The sequence below is a fragment of the Anas acuta genome, chromosome 3 (genome assembly GCF_963932015.1).
Source record: "Anas acuta chromosome 3, bAnaAcu1.1, whole genome shotgun sequence".
Classification (NCBI taxonomy): domain Eukaryota; kingdom Metazoa; phylum Chordata; class Aves; order Anseriformes; family Anatidae; genus Anas; species Anas acuta.
The window spans coordinates 19,212,715-19,230,449 of NC_088981.1; the positions used below are offsets into that span (position 1 = coordinate 19,212,715).

General features: G+C 37.0%; 1 protein-coding gene across 1 annotated transcript in view; it reads left to right on the forward strand.

The window, feature by feature from the left end:
* The window catches only part of KCNK2 (potassium two pore domain channel subfamily K member 2), a 130,172-nt gene that overhangs the window by 20,807 nt on the left and 91,630 nt on the right, over positions 1 to 17,735 (forward strand). The window contains exon 2 of the mRNA XM_068675978.1: positions 4,222 to 4,415. Within this exon, the coding sequence (XP_068532079.1) occupies positions 4,382 to 4,415 (34 nt within the window). The 5' untranslated portion in view covers positions 4,222 to 4,381. The remainder of the gene's footprint in view (positions 1 to 4,221; positions 4,416 to 17,735) is intronic.

The window sequence follows — 17,735 nt, forward strand, 5'->3', positions numbered from 1 at the left end:
TTTACAGCCTACCTATAGGACCGTTTTCAGATGTTGTGTCTGACATGAGGCCTGAGAACTACAAGAGGCAGACAAAAACAGCTTACTGAGCACAGACTCACTGTAAACCGGTGTGTGAGCACTCCTCAGCCTGTTTCAGGACAAAGACTGCTTAGTTGAAGTCAACTCTGAAGCAATGTCTGAAACTCATCTGTTTGACTTGGTGGTGAAGCAGAAAGCACAAGATGCTTTTGGAAGCTGCTGAGGACTGATTATTATTTTATTTCTTCTGAAACAGATTAAGGGATGAAACTATGAGAGAGCAGCTTTGCCAAGCAAGCCCTGCCCCTGGGGCAGCTGCGTGTGTCACTGTGCAATGGGTCTGAACCTTGGCCACCTTTGGACTTAGCCCATTTTCTCAGATACAGGGAACTGAGGCCAGCTACACCAGATATGGAAGTTAGGGGATGTCTTTAGCCTAACATTTATGGTAACTGGCCTGGTGTTAATTGTCTTGTGATGTGACAAGGGACAAACAAGTGTTTCCTGCTCTTCTTTTTTAGTAGCTTTCCATGCATTAGGTGTGAGAAAAACATCTGAACTTTCTTGAACTTTGTAAACAGGAAAGGCTTTTATTACCTTCTTCAGAGAAGAGTGATTTGAGTAATTTATTTGTAACAAAATGTCAACAGATTTATGTGTGATGGTACAAGACCAAAAAGACACTTGAAACTTTGAATGTATTCTTGCATTGCCTTCTCTCAGCTCATATAGCACAACAAAAACCTTCTCTAATACGTTAGAGAAAATGCTTCTGGGTCCAGACATATATTGCTACTGTGCTCAAATGCATAGATTGCTATGCATATGCACTGTATGCAAAGGAGAGATGTTCTGTTTGTGGTAAACCATACAAAATTAGCTGTAGTTTTTGTTCTAAAATTCAATCAGAAAGAGAAACCTGGAATTGTCTGATGGAGTTTTTGATGGAAAAGAGGAAAAAGGTAAAATTATATTGAAGGTTTGAGTATTTTTGAATTGTCTTGAAATGAATAATTTAGGCTTTTGGGGAATACGTTCATAACTGCAAATTGTGATCAACACAGGAATAAAAACAACACAGATAAAAGGTTCAAACATGGAAAAACAAAATAATAAAAATAAAAAATACCCAAGCCATTTCAGAAACCAGATAAATTTATGGGACTAATTATTACTGTTGTTTTTGTTTGTTTGCTTGCTTTTCATTTTGAACTGCCCTATCTGACATTGTCTTCTGGTATAAATGTATTCTATAGAAGAGACTAAAAAGACCCTTAAAAAGTTTTTTGGTAACAGGTTTGGAGAGAAGAGGTAGTGAACAGAAAGGAATGAAATAAACAGTGAGGGCAAAGTGGATGTTGATGTAAGATCTACTAGCCATAATACTTTTCCAGTTTAGAAAATTCAGATGACTACATGTTGCAGACTGAGATACATGAAATCAGAGTTATGGCTGTATAGGCTTAATATATAATATATATATATATATATATATGTGATGCAAATATAGTGATATTTCCATTATTTTATGAAAGTAAAGAGAATTTCATCTACCCCAGTTCTCAGGGGATAACCCAGCATAATTCCCTTTCCTTCAGGAATTTCAAGAAAACCTGTTAATTAGCCTCTGATGTATAGAGCCTGAATCTCCCCCATCATGAATTTACACTGCAAAATCTTCATTAACTGCAGCAGATTCAGATTAAGTGAATTTGTTTAATACAACCCTGATTATTGTTAGTACCAAGTGCAGGCACACAAAATTTATACAGAGAGTTGTGGCAATTGCTCACAGAAATGATTTACACTACTTACAGAAATGAGAACAAGCAATTTGTTTGTTTGTGTAATAACCAAATGATCAAAAATGTCCTAAATAAATAGAATTGATCATCTGAAAGCATTTTTGTAGATGTACACATCAGGAATAAGATTTTGCCTATGGGGAAGAAAAAAGAAAAAAGAGAGAGAGAAGAAAAAGAAAAAAAGATTAAAGCTAAGCAATCAAAGCAGATTTAGAGCAGAAACTTATGCTATGACAAAAATCTCTCTTGATAATGTATGCCTTCGTATCACAGTGTCAGGCTTGCTTTGACCATCTTTGATACTTTTTATAGTTCCAATAATTTACTTATTTTTGACCTAAAATTCCCGAGCCTTGGTTTTCTGCGGGATATACTGTCATTGGTAGGTAGGTGGCAAGATTTAAATGTTTGCTTTTCACAGAGAGAGACACATCTGTATTAAAAGACCTGTATCATTTTAAATGAAACAGGAGCAGAGGAGCATTGTCCATCAAAATGGTTGCTGTAAGCAGTTGCTTGCAGAGAAGCTGGCATCCTGTACTTCAAATGTACAACACAGAAAAAGTTCTCTAAAGAGCTCCTTACACTAGTGACTTATTATCAAATAATGTATAGCAAAGTCTGCTGCAAGGCAGATTTTCCTACAATATGTATCTATGTCTTCATCATAGTTGTTCAAAAGCTTAGCTATCAGGCTCCTGGTAAGTATAAAGTTTTAAAGTTAATCAAAAAGACTATTATGGTCTTGCTTTATTTGGTCCTTGTCAACTGTGATTCACATTTCCTGCTCTTCACTGCAAACAAAGGACCAAGAAATCAAATTAAAAATAAAAAAGGTGTTCTAATATATTTGGCTGACATCAGGGCTTTAAGCAAAATATTAAATATTTTAGAGCTTCTGGTAGAAAGTTGTGAAAGTTGGGTATGTGAAACTATTGAGGTATCTGTCATAGGAACTCAGATATGGCAGATCCCCATATTAAGAGTTTCTATGAAAATTTTAAGAAATTACATCATATGAATGGCCATGAGGGCTGTAATTGCTTTAGTGCTGTCACATATGGGTCAGTTTCCAAAGTCTGGGCCAGATTACCAACCTGTGAAATTCATCAAAAATTTTTGTGTTTAATTAAATGTGAGGGATTGAGTTCTTTGTAACACAGTCTTCTGCAGCTTTTTTATTTTTATAATTTTTTTTTGTTTGTTTGTTTTTGGGTTTGTTTTTTTTTTTTTTTTTTGGTCTGGAGGAGTTTATCTGTTGACCATAAAAGAACTGGAATTATAAGTAGTGGATCAGAAATGAAGTGTGCACAAATGTTTGGCTACAAGTTAAAGTCCCAAAGGTCAAGTCATATTTTCTTTTACTGAGCATAATATTATTTTGTTTGTAGCTGCGTGTCTATATTTACAAGTGGATTCCACAATGTTCAAGTGCTATAATTACATTAATTCTCTTAACACGTCTCCATTTATTCAAATATTTAAGATGATAGATCAGAAATTTCAGGATAAGGTTAAGGATAAGACTGATGTATCACCACATTACTTAAAATAGCATTGCTTGTCTGTTTTGTTCAGTGGCCATTACCACAACTATTCCTATTTTCTAGAATATTAAATAATTATGCTACCTATATATTTTGAAGGAGTTAAAGAAAAAATAACCAGTATGCCTCAAAACACTGACATCTGAACTTGGCAAGTCCAAGTGCAACTGAAGGGAACTAAATAACTCAGGGTCCTTTATCAAAATTCATAATGGAGATAATCATAATATTGCACCACATGGGAAGGAAAAATGGATAGATAAAATAGATACAAAACTGAAAAAAAAAAAAGAGGGTACAGAAAAGAAAATCAAACCTTGTGAAGAGTATGTTATTCCCTTCTCCTTTGTCCTAATCAAAAACTATTGATACAGTTGAGAAAAGATACTTGAGCCTGGTTTGTGACTGCTACTTAGGAAACTCATGAATTAAAAAAGAAATCGTAGCAATGTAAGTCTTCCTTCTTTAAAGAATGGATCAAATTATATACTTTGAGGCACACCTGACTCTTAAAATACACTGGGGCTCTTTCAGCAGCAATTAGACTACATGCTGCATATGCATGTTTCATGTGAATGATGCTTAAGAAAGGAAGAATTAATGGGAACACTGATTTTGATCTATTCATTTATAGCAAAGAAGCTGTGGTCTTTTAAAGCCTTCTGGAACATTTGAGATACAATTATTCAATCTTTTAAGGGACTCTGGGTAATTTTCATTCAGGTTTCTGTTTCCTAACCTGTTCAATCAGCTGTTATTTGTAAAATACTTTGAAGATATAAAACATGCTATAAATGCCATGTATCATAATTAGTAACTCACTGGTTTACTTTTATGTGTCTATTGAGTATTTTGGACAGAAAATACAGAAAGAGAACATACATGTATGTGAGAAGAGAGTATATTATGATGCAATGACTTGTTCAGAAGACTACTTAAAGAGAGCCATGAAGGAAATGCTTTATCTAAGACCAAAAGCATGGTGACTTCTGAATATTACATCACCAAATGAGGAACCTACAAGCAAGACATAATTTCTACTGTAAGTACATTACTACAGACAAATATTTAATTTAATTGAACTTTGCAAGTTGTAATCAGCTTCCCTTGCTTGAGATGGTGGACTAGAGTGAAGAGTTAGATTAACTGATTAATAATTACATTGGAGAAAATGCCTCAGTGACATATGTTTCATTTATAAATAAAAGCATCTTATTTTAGTTAATCGTCTTCCTTTTGAAATACTGATTGTCTATTAAGGTCTGATTAGACACAAAGTTGTGTATGAGTTAAGGTTTGAATGGCATAATTTAGGAAAATTGCACCAGTTTTCCAGTATGTCATTACTGAGAAGGCTTATTTGGGTAGTTGGAGATATCTTTAATATAACTTTAATATGATCAAAATTCCACTATAATATGGTGCATATTTATTTTGTTATAGCAATATGATGATTAATTTGGATCTTGGATTAGAAAAATGTTGAGTAGACTGGTATTTATCCAGAAAACCACTTAAAATGTGCTTTCACTTCAACGCATTATTGTAAGTAGTCCTACCGCAGTCCCATATTGGAGGTCTTTGTGTTTTTCCTCGGGAATTATCAACAGGTATGTAGGTTTTGATTGGAAAGCCCTGAAGGAAAATCCTATCCAAAATCTGAGAGAGAAAGAAATTAATGCTCTAGTGTTTAGACTGCATGAAACAGGAAAATCTGTTTGCAGATCTCTATTCTGCTTGATTCAGATTTGTACCATAGATTTATGAATTAGTGATAAGTCTTTGAGCCACCACAAAAGGAGCTGTTCTGGGTTCAGAACGTTTCTTTTTGCTTTTGTGTATTTAGTGTTCAAGTTTTTGTCTTTTCTGAAGTTTTGGAAGAAAAAAAAAGTCTACTTCCCTCCAGTGTGACGTGCTTTGTTCATGAGTAAGAAATATTCTGCTTCTGCTTGGTTGTCTAGTCCTCAATGAGCATAAGGCTAAACATAATCTTGAGTAATATTTTTGGATTTCTGATAAACTACTTATTATCTTCAAAAAGGAACCTTTAATACCACATAATGGAACTTGATTCTTTAATGCAGTTCAGTTGTTGACACAGTTATGAGTCTGATCTGGATCACTGTCTACATTTATGAAAGTGAACAAGAAAACAAGAATTTGTATTTATTTGGAATGCTTAATTATCCTGAAATGATATCTCCTAAAATACCTGCTTTTTTTTTTTTTTATTTTTTTTAAGGACCCCTTTCCTTGAATTAATTAAATGCTTTATTACATATTCTTCTACTACTCTAAGGTGTGTACTACACATATAAATGCTGAGGTTGGAATTACTGATTAAAAAGCCCAGACTATAGTGATTTCTCCTTGTTTGACATTCCTTCATTCTCTGCTCTCTCAGAGTATCAGTGATCATGTTATTTTCTCTAGTATTATTTTAACTTTGTTTTCTGAAGCAATGTCAGAGGCTTTAGATAACATGTTAACGATTAGCTCTACATCTGAAGAATAAGTAGTTTTGAATCTTTAGGAAGCTAATTAACTCAAGCATTAAATTTTAATTTCTGAAAACAACTCCTCCCACCCCCCAAGTTATTTTCTGTCAAGTTTTATCCCATGATCCTAAAGAGAATGGAAAACAACTGAGGTAAGTTGTACTGAGGTACCAAAGCTGCTGTTGCACCCAAGTGCAGTTGTTCCATAGCCTGCAGCACCACTACAAACTGTCCATGACAAATGAAGAATGCATTTGTGGAGTCAGGAGGAGACCTCAGGCAGGCAGAATGTAATTACCTAACGAGAATTTGAGAAAGGCCTCAGGACCACCTGGGAAGGAAGGTGTTGTTGCAGTTAGTAGGGTGCCAGGCAGAAAATGTTTTTAGATTATTTACTACACTGAGTAACCTACAGTGCAGTCATAATTTAAAATGATAGAACACTAAAGAGAAAAAATGTAGTGTCAGTAATTTTCAACCTAGTAATGAAGCATAATGGAACAAAGCCATCATGCTATATTATACAATCTGCATTTTATAGAATGTGTGAATATAACTTCATCACAGATATTTGCTATCTATTGGGTAAAATTGCACCAAATTTATATTTAAAAACAAAAAGTACTTTTCTAAGGAAAAGTGAAGGAAGTAACTACTCTCTCTGCTCTCAAATGGAAGTCTCACACATGGACTTGGAGTAGGACGCAGCCTTTTTCAGTATTGGTGGCATTAAATCTGAGGGGTACATTAGAGTACATCTCAGAAGAGAGTTGGTGCACCAGATTTAAAAGGAAGGTGGAGGTGAATATTAGCCATGGACACAAAAGCCTTTCCATACGAAAAATAAAACACTGTTTATGAGCCCACATCTTTAGGGTTATTGATGCTGTTTCAATATTTGCAGGGCAGGAGCTGCAAGAAAATCTATAATTAAAAGGAGAAAGGTGAGGATAAGAGCAGAAATAAGGAAGAATCATAAACTGCCTAATATCACAATACCTCAACTTCTTTTTCTGAGGAGACACTGAGATGACAGTCTGTTAAGAGAGTAGGAAAGAGAAAGTATTTCTTGTATTTTTAAATGCATTAACACTAGCTATTATGTTTGAAAGTGAAAGAAAATAAGTAGGAGGCTGTCCCAGAACTGGCAGCAGTTATATGACAAACTGTTCACCTTGCAAATATTTTTTCACTAACCAAATGATGCTACTGCCAAATGGATGATGTGGCCTCTGTTCCATTATTCCATTGGTCTTCAGACTTTCTAGTTTCCTAGATTAGCTAAGGAGCCACATCAGTGAACATTATCCAGCCATGTTTCAGACAACCACAGCTGTGAGGACTTAGTTTGTAGAGACTATTTTAATTTATTTATGTTTAGCGTGTATGTTTTGTATTTCTGCTGGCCACTGCTGAGAACTTTACTGTAGTCAAGATTTTAAATTTGGAAGTACATGTATACCAAGTGCAGAGCAGGTGAAATCTGAAAATTGTCTGGGACAAGATAATGAAACAGGTTTTGAAGAAGTTTGAGGAAAAAATAGATGGATATCATTTCCTAATAACTGTAAAGTATTAAGTCTAAAAGACTTATAGACAGTACTGGCAAAGCATGTTTGAGAAGTAGAGAGGCATCATATTGAGATGAAATAGGTTCTTCATGCTCTTCTTGTATTTTAATGATTGATTACCACAGATAAAATACATAATAGCTTAATCTCTTCATATGTATAACCACTTCCTATCTCTATTAATATGCAATGAAAAGAGAGGATTTGCTTCACACATCCACTTCTGGAAGAGAAGGGAACTGCTCAATGCTTGCAGGCACATTCTTACAACATTCAACATGTTCTAATGCTAAGATCTTCAGTATGATGCAGTAAGCCACAAAGTAACATGAAGACAACTACCTTTTTGGCATCCTTCCACCCTTCCACTGCTTTATTTATTACATCAGTCTTTATTTTTGACTAGTGGAGAGAAAAAAAAAAAAAAAGTGATTTAAAGTAGTCAAGGCCACTTTTTCATCATTTTTTTTCCATCAGTTTTGTGTTTTGACACAATATATGCTACATGAAACACTGTACTTAATACATACAGATGTCCATGCATGATTTTTGACTTAAAGAGAGCACCGTGTTCTAAAGGGAGGTCAGAGTGGGCTGGGAGAGGGATGTTTTTATTTGTGCCTTTTCCAATAACGGTGAAATGCAGGATAATAGTGAGATGTAATAGAGTGTTTTCAAGGATTCTACAACAGTCTAGCAGAAGTTTGATTATATTTTTTTTTCTACATCTTCCTTCATATCCCCAGGAGTTTAGGCTAGGATCTAAAAATTTCTTTCCTAACAGTTCTGCCTGTTTAAATAAAATAAAACCTTTTACACTGCAATGATGGATAGAGTAGCTAGAAATGCAGCTTTGCAGGTGGGCGCTGCTCTCCAGCTGTGCAGTACATTTAATTTCTGCTGCCCCACACTCTATGTATAAAATGAGATCATGATGACAATACCCCCTTGCTCTTGCTTTTTGTCTCCTTTATCTAGCTGGACTGCAAAGTTCCTACAGAAGGAATTGTTTCTTGATGTGTACTTCAGTATATAAAATAAAAGGATGTGTGTGTGGGGGAGGCCCTGGAAAAACACTGTCCATTCCCAACTGTGCCTTCCTCCCAGAACTCCTCCTTCTGCTCAATCTCAGACAGCCATGATCAGTGACTTCGCAGCCTCATGAAAAATTTGGTGGGTGGTTTGTAGGGTCAGGAAATTTAGCCAACCAAGCTCTGTGCTGAGGCTTTAAAAGAGACAATACAGCAGTCACACCTCAGGAGGCCAGAGGTGGATTTGTTTTCAGCTTTCCTGATACTGGAATAATCTAGGGGTGCAGTTATTTGAGGACTTTCTTCTCCCAAACAACACTTTGGGCAGGTTTTACATCCTGTCAAGATAAGAAATCCAAAATATTTGGACAGAACAAACCAGTGTGGTTTTTGTGAATAAACACTAAGTGAAAAGAGCTGTAACTTTGAGTTTTTGCCTCCTGAAGCATTGTTGCAATTGCAGTCTTCAAAAGCAAAATCAATGGCAAAAGTTTCGGAACATCAGCCTGTCATCAGTGTTCAGCATCTGTTCCTTGTGCTTTGCAAGGAGATGGAGACCAGCTTTCTTGGTCACTATTCCACGAAGGAGCACGTAATGGATCAGGTAGATGGTATGTTCTCTGCAAATTGCTGCAAGTGTGATAGATAAGTGCTGCCCTGCAGCTGTGCAGAGGTACAGTGTGCTGCAAGGGCTTGTAGCGGTGGGAGCAGCGTGGGAGGTGAGCTGGCAGCGACCTGCCATGCTCCGCCTGTACAGCCCGGGGAAGGAGCAGCAGGAACCAAGTACTCATCCAGGCAAGGGAGACCCCCATGTGAGGCAGAGGGTAGCTGGTGATAGAGGTTTCTGCAGCGAACTTTCAGCTTGTCTCTGCCAATCTAGGTCAAGCTGACTTCAGCACAGCTCTGAGCTTTCCATCTCTCTGTGCTTCAAAGAACTGAAGTCCTTTCTGTGCATAGACTAAAGCAACTGCACTTTAGTAATATAAAACAGAGACAATTGTGACAGATTGAGTTCTAGATTGGTACTTTAATCCTTTAGCTGAAACACAGAGGATTTCCATAGCAGCATTAATAGTCTTTGTCTTTTATTTCTTTATGAAACTTTAGTAGAATCAGCCCTCTAACAGGAAGACTGTCTTTAATTCTTGAAATAAATCCACTGCATTGCAAGGACATATAACTAAGTAATCAACATTTTTTATTTTAATTTTTAAAAAACTCTCATGTGTTCTATATTTTGAAACAATTATACAAAAAAAATCACTCTCTTAAAATATGTCTTACACATTCTGCGAGTCTGCACTCTTCGATCTATAAAAAACCATGCTGTTCTTAGGCATAAAAATGATGCTCCTTTGCCAGTCCACAATGTTTTACGCAGAAACCTATCTTAACTATTACATTTATTTTAGAAAAATGTGAAAGTAAAAACAAAGCTCAGAATGAATGAAACCACGTGAGACAACAAAAAACATTAAAATGAAAACTGAGCTTGAAGCATCAAATTTTGCAAGGTTCTAGTTAAAAATAAGTAGAATGAGAAATAGGTTGCTATTTTAAAGAATGAACTTGATTTCTTTGATCCATGATATCTAAAATGTTTTAACTAATGCCTAGGTTAAAATAAAGGCATTTTGTCCCCTACTCTAGGTTGCAAATTAGACATTGAGCTGGATGGAGTGTTTTTTTCTTAATCCGAAGCTAAAACTGCAGTTTTGTTCTTTTCCTGGATGAATAGTCCTCTTGTAGCAGATAACTATGCATGTGGCCAGCACCCACAAAGTGGCACTTGGAAGCAGATTTCTAGACTTAACCTTGGAGCCACATCTTTGGTTCTGGCTTATGAAATGGATTTACAAACAAACAACAAAGACAAAAACCTAGTTGTTTCTCTCTTTCTCTCTTTCTCTCTCTCTCTCTCTCTCTCTCTCTCTCTCTTTCTCCTCTTTCTTCAGAGAAAAACAACATTTGCAGATCCACAACTATCACTTTTTCTCTGAATAAAACACATATCTGTGTGTGTTAAAATGTAACTATCATGAATCATGATAGGTAGTTTTCATTACTTCAGGATATTTGCTTTTGGGAGTAATAGCCAAAAGAATTATGATTAATGCAAGTTAAATGTATGGCAGTCAATTGGTGGTCCAAGCTTAACTTTTGAGCTGATTTAAAGGCTACTAACATCACCTGGAGTGTCTTCAGAGGATTATCAGGCAGACCAATATATCCCATATTAGTTGTTTATTTATTTGCCGTGTTAAATGAAGAATGTCTGTTCCTGGTTACATGTAACAACAAATACTTTTTAGTAAAACTATTTAACCTCCCCCCAAAAATATGCAAAATATATACTAATATTTTTAATTTTGATCTGAATTATTATTTTTTTATCCTAGTCTCTTGGTCTCTTGACAAGTTAGAGTTACTTCTTTAAAAGCTTGGTGGTGAAATCAAGTGATGCAACTAGGAAACTTTTATTTACTTTAGGTTCATGATTAATATTACAATATAAATGCTTTTTACTGACGATGTGAGGTGGGAAAAGAAGCCCAGAGAATAACATTCTTAATTGATAATTAATAACAATTTTTTTTTCCACAAAAACTAATTAGTAGTTTTAGAAGTTGTTGTACTGGAACAATATATTGGACAGAGATAGAACAGCTAGAAAGCAGTTTAAAGGAATTTATAACCTCAGTTTTTCCTGCTATCTGATAAGTATATGAGTCTCCATATATAAAATCAGTGGGATTCCATACAGGCATGGCAATCCATTTAGGATTGATTGACAAATAGAAGTAACCATGTTAACCCAATGTTCTAAGCCAAATATGTTGCTTATTTCTGTATTTTAAATGGACCAAACCTCATGTAAAATAAAATTAAAAAAAAAAAAGAAAGAAAAAAGTTTTAATGTCATATATTCCTTCCACTACTTAAAGGGGGCTTATAAGAAAGATGGGGAGAGACTGTTTATCAGGGACTGTAGTGATAGGACAAGCAGTCAGAGTATTAAACTAAAAAAGGGTAGGTTTGTATTAGATATAAGAAATAAACTCTTTACCATGAGGGTGGTGAGTCACCAGAACAGGTTGCCTGGAGAAGCTGTGGATATCTCCTCCCTGGAAGTGTTCAAGGCCAGGTTGGAGGAGGCTTTTAGCAACCTGGTCTCGTGGGAGGTGTCCTTGCCCATGGCAGGGGGAGGTGGAACTTAGATGATCTTTAAGGTCTCTTCCAACCCAAACCATTGTGTGATTCTATGATTCTATGTTCATACTGGAAATGTTGTGGAGATATTAATTAGGGGACAAGTGATTCTGACTCCTCTTCCTCAAACAACTGAATTAACATAGTCTGTATAATACTATAGTCTGAGAGTCTGTTAATACAAAATATACCTTTTATATATATATCTTTTTAACCTACAGTCACTTGAGTGAGGGAATGGTGGTTGCTGAACTGTTTATTTGAAAGCTCATCAAGTTACACAGTAATCACAGAATATCCAGTTTTGTTATCCTTTATGCCATTGAGAAATGCCTGTTATTTTGTTCTGTCTTTATTTTCATTTTGTTCCAAACCAGCAGTGTATCATTGCCTAAAAATGTGGTGGTAGGTAATAAAGAAAGGCAAGTGAAAGGTCAAATCTCTTGCAAAGTGGTAAAACCACATAACTTAAATTTAAATAGAAACCACAGTATATGATCGGATATGTACAACTTATGGGCTGTTATATTATTTATAAAGTAAAGAACATTATCATTAAGGGTGCCTGGGACTGTAGCGGTGTCAAATAAGGCAAAATTCCCATCGATTTGCCTTTTTGTGTGTTGGGTTCTCGTTTGGCCAAGGTAAAGGTATTTATTTTTATTTTCTCTGTTGCATCAAATATCCCTTCTATTTTTTCCCCACAGTTCGCAAAAATATGTGTAGGAAATAAAAACTCCTCAGTGGCAGACATGCATATACAATGATTTTATCTTGCTAGTGTTGCCATTATTTCCTCAAATAGCTATTTCAAATTTCCTACCTACCACTTATTTTGTATTTGCTTACAGAAAAAAAAATAGTGTATTGTGTGCACTTGTGTACACACAGGAAAATTAGACAAATGCCTACGGAAATTCTGACACCACACTCTATTTTCTCAGATTTGTAACAAAGGACTCTTAAGAGGCTGCTCCAGGGTGCTTTCAAAGCCTTGTTCTGCCCCCATTCCTTGGTTGAGGAGGATACCTTCTGAGATGTTACAGCCATACCTGAAGTGGTGGGAGGGCTGCAGAGAATGTACCCAAGAACATAGAAACCAGGAGCTCAGATCACAACCCTACCTATGAGCACATGAGGTTGTGCAGCCTCAGTAGTTCTGAGAGCTGAATCTTCAGGCCCATTTTGGAGTCCTTTCATGGTATAAGTCAAGGAGGCCATGACAACTGTTGGCTGTACATGCTGAACCACACATATGCCAGATGAGATCTGTCTTCAGCTCCACTGTTACTGTTTCATGAAGAAAGCAGAGCCCTGAACACCTGATTACACACTGGAAGATGATACAGACTATTATGGGACCAGGGGTGCCCAGTCTGCTGCTCTCCAACTCTCCTGTTGAAAAGGAGGCAGATCAGCAGGGTAGGTCTGCAGTGTGCACATCTTGCTGGCTGAGCCTGGTGTATGTAGCCTGATCTCTCATACAAATAAATGTTTACTCCCAAAGAAGTCCAGGCAGACAGATAGAGGAGTGGAGTGCAACATTTCAAAAAGCACAGTGAACTTGTATTATATTCTTATTTTGAAAGCATGTTACTTCCAATACAACCTTGCTATTACTTGGAAAGAACCAGATCAAATACTGCAACTACATCCACTACAAATTCATAAAGGAAAAGATTTCTAAAGTTTCTTTTCTTGAAGTCATTTTGGAATGCTTTGGATGAGACACTGACTAATTTCAAATGTTATCATGGTTACTTTAAGGAATTTGGAAAAACATTAATCAAGAAGAATAGGAAAAACGCAGTTGTAGAAATAACCTGGCCTGGGATTGAAGTGTGGAAAGATGTACAACCTTCTTGCTGATGTATATGCAAAAATAACACTATGAAAATTAATAGGTATCATCAGATTTTTGCTTTATTTTGGAAAACACATGTTAAAAAACAAACTGTAGGAGACTGAAAGTAAAATCCTATTAATATATCAAATACTGTTGCTTGGATTTGATGGCTTCTGGAATGCAATTTCCTGTGAATGGAATGGCAGAGAAGAGACTCACTGAAGAGCTCTGCTGAAGTAGCTCAACCCTGCTGTAGTCAGTATTTTGGAATATGAACTATGCTTTACCACCTGTCTTCCAAGCCATGATCATCTCCCCTCATACTGTCAGCAAACACACAGAGGCAAGACACCTGGGGGGTGCTGCACTCCACAGCTTCTCTTGTTCTTTGTATGTGCTGCTTGGGGTCAAGTCCTTTATGAGACTGGAAGTTGCCACCTAATGTGACTCCAAAGGCATTTTGCTGGTCCTGGGACTTACTGAGAGATGGCCAGCTCTCGGCTTCTGCAATAAAGGCGACTGAATGACAGTAGAAATTAACAGTTCCTATTCTCTTTAACGTGGGACAGAACTCTTACCTTGGTGTATATGACAAAAGTAAAATTAAATGTCAAACTCCATTGCAAGCAATATAAAAGTCAGTAAAAGCAATGTTTCTCTGCAGATGCTTAACTAGACAGATTTTCTTCATCATTGCCTGGGCACTGCACTTGGGCTGTGGTGCTGTTCTCCTGTATAACAAGTGTTCTGGGAGCCCTTTCTTTAGCTGCCTAGGGTTGCCATGAGAGTCTTGCTTCACTCACTGCATAAATGTGAGCTGATATTAAAAAATCCCAAAGAAGTTGATATATAACCTGTACCTTTTTACCAAGGGTAGGAAAAGACTAATTTCATGAAAACCACAAAACGAGGAATTGTTAGGAATGATATACTGCTGATATTCTTAAAAAATATATACACAAAAATTGCATCAGAAAAATCTGTCCTTTATGAATATAAGAAAAAACTGTTCTAGCATAAGTAAAATCATTGGAGAGAAGAAGCCATATGTTACCGGCCTTGGAAAATAAGCATACTTTCCATTAATCCTGTCATACAGAGTGTAAGGAGGTTTGGGTCCTCATATTCAATAATTTACTTCAGGTTTGCATATGTGCTTCTGTTCAACTGAGATAAATATCCTGCACAGGAGTACACCACCATGAAGATCTCATCTCGAGTGCTACTGGGTGGTAAAAAGAAGGCACATACGAATGAAATTCAGTATACAAGTTTTCTATAAGATGACTTATGGGTGCTGTTGCTTCCATAGGGAACTATGCACTGGTGCCAGGAAGAGAATGAAGCATCCAGAACACAAGTGCAAAGCCATGGAGTAGGGTGGATTAAATGGTCAAACTGAAAACTTGTGGAAAAAAAGTATGAAACATCTCTCAACAGAGATATAATGACAGGAAAGAAAAACGTGCTTATACTCTGGAAATACATTTCTCATCAGCGTTTGTAGAAGTGTTTGGGATTTCCAGTAAACCTTAACAGACACTGCTTTCCCACTACAGAAATCCTGTTTTATGATGTGGGTGCAGAATATCTTCTTTTCAAAAGCTCAGGTATGTGGAAAGCTGTGGGGAGCCAGGGCTGTAACAGGACAGTGATGGCAGAACTATGAATGCTTCCAGCCGCATGATTTGAGGTTGTGCTATGAGGCAGCCTGTATGATCTAGGTAGAAAATCACCAGCTCTTAAGCAGAGTGTCTGTCTCAGCACAGACTGGCAGCCTTCAGAGGTAAGAATGAAGAGAAGTCTGTTGTCTTCTCTACTGAATTCCCAGCCATCCTTTTGAAATTTGCTGACTGGGTGGGGGTTTGTCTGGGAACAAAAGCTTTGGTTTCTCCCCAGAGTATTCACTGATCCATTGGGCACTGTGCATTTGTTATTTTAAACCAACGTGAAGGTGTGCATCAGAGCTCTATTTCCCATAATCTCTGGGAAAATTGATGGGAAAGGAACTCATGCATACAGTTTACTTTTACTGAGTTTATTCAGCATTGTGTATTGCCTTACCCATGCATGGCTTTTGTGTAAGGATGTAATTATACACTGTACTCTAGCTATGAGTGTCTTATTTGCATCGCTGCAGAGTTAGCATACAGTAATAGGACGTAGGCCACTTGTGGAAGATGAATGCCTTCATCCAGGCTGGTGGCAGACAGAACTAGACAGGAGGAATGCAGATCTGGCATAGCAGGGACAACTGTGTTGCTGTTATTTGCTGCCATAAATCGGAACTGGTAAATATTTTTTTTTGAGGTGTAACAGAATGTCTTTGAAGACAGAAACAATTTTTTCAAGAAAAAACAACACCTTTGCTCACAGGAAAGCACTGGTCTAACTGAAGCTTCTCATGGGAACCTGCATTTCAGCTCCACCATGGCCACAGTAGCGCACCTACCTTACTTGCTGGTGCGGGGCTGGCCCAGGCACTGGATCAAGCAGATTTATGCTGGCTCTTGAGTCTCCGATGTTCCCAGAGAGGCTCCTTGACCTACCGTCTGCTTTCTTCTGTGGCATGTGTGTGGGTCTTTCACCTAGCTCTTCACAGAAAAAAAACACACAAAACTTGTTTTAAAAAGTTGTCATTCTTACAGTACAAAGAAGAGGACATTTGCATATATGGAAACATCTAGCTCCTGGCCAGCTGTGGTGCCAGTGTACATGCTGCATTCATAGTCTAGCTTCAGCAATTGCCTGGCTCCTTAGGTCGTCCTCAGCAACTAAGAAGTCATTTCAGGCTCTGACTTCCCTTAGATGACACACACAAAAAAATGATTTTATTTACCCAAATTAAGAAGAATATTTCGGAACAGCAGAAAAAATTGGTATGGAAAATCCTGAAAAAAACAACCAGCATTTAGACAACCAAATAACCCACAATCAACCTATTCTCAGTCTTCTGATTCATTTTCCTAACTGTATCCAAAAGCACTTATTTTGTTCTCTTTGACTGCAGTTCCATCCCAGAAGGGGTTGTCCTCCTTTTCACTATGATATTTTCTCTGTTTCACATGGGAACAAGCACAGTCTCTTCAGCAATTTCCAAACACGTACTATCAACAAAAGTATGTTGTAGACGTAGGTAACCTTGCTAACCTTTGCAAAAATCATAGAAAAGAGTGTGGGGATTATGTTAGAAAAGGTGAAAAAGGGTTGGAAACATAAAAAAAAAAGGTAAATGTAGGAAAAGATTGTTCCCACTGCTTTTTAAATTTGTCTTTAAAATTTCTACTTGGCACTTTGACAGCTCACAATTCAAATTTTTTCAATCATCTTAATATTTAATCACAATTTTTAATTATACTAGTAACTCCAGGCTACTTCTTAACTCAGCAATAACTCCATCTTCTATTAATAAATGGCACATATCTTCGGCTTTGACACTTACTTGCTGTGAGTGTTATGGCTTTGGTGGAACATGCAGTCCTGGACACTGTTATTGCCTCTTAAATCTCAAATCTTCTCAAGTTATCAGTACAGTGTTTCACCCTGATGATGATAACTTAGTATAAAGATATTCAGTTTTCACTGTGGTTCTTAGTGTTACTGTTGCTAAAAAATACAGGAAATTAGAGAAAAAAGTTCTTAAAAAAATCTTGTTCTAGAACACTTTCTTATTTCAGAAGATATTCCTTAGGCTGGAAAAGGGGCACACTGGTATCTGAAAGCTGTGGACTGCAAGGTCATTACATCTCAGCGTGACAGAGAGGGCTTGGGATTATTATTATTATTATTATTATTTGATCTGTATGCCAAATTGGCTCCAATTCTGGGGTTACAGCACTCATGTGGCAGTGGTTTGGAGGCTGCTGGGGGACATGAGCCAATGGGCATGACTTCTTCTGGGATGCAAAGGCCATCCAGCCCAAATCCACAAGGGAACAGTAAATGATCTGGGACTTGCTGAGCTATCCACTCTCCCCACAGCTCTCTGAAGTGTCTGGTCTATGTGGCTCTGTGAAAATTGGAGAATGTGGTTTATGGGGTCAGGAGGGTTCACCAACTCTCTTGACCCTATGAGACCAATCTCTGGTGTTTTTTTGTTTGTTTTTTTTTTTTTTTTTTTTAAAGGCTTTATGTCAGATAAACCTCTATATAAGCATCTACGCTGATCAGGCTCTATTTTACAATGTGGGTTTTGTGTTCTCAGCC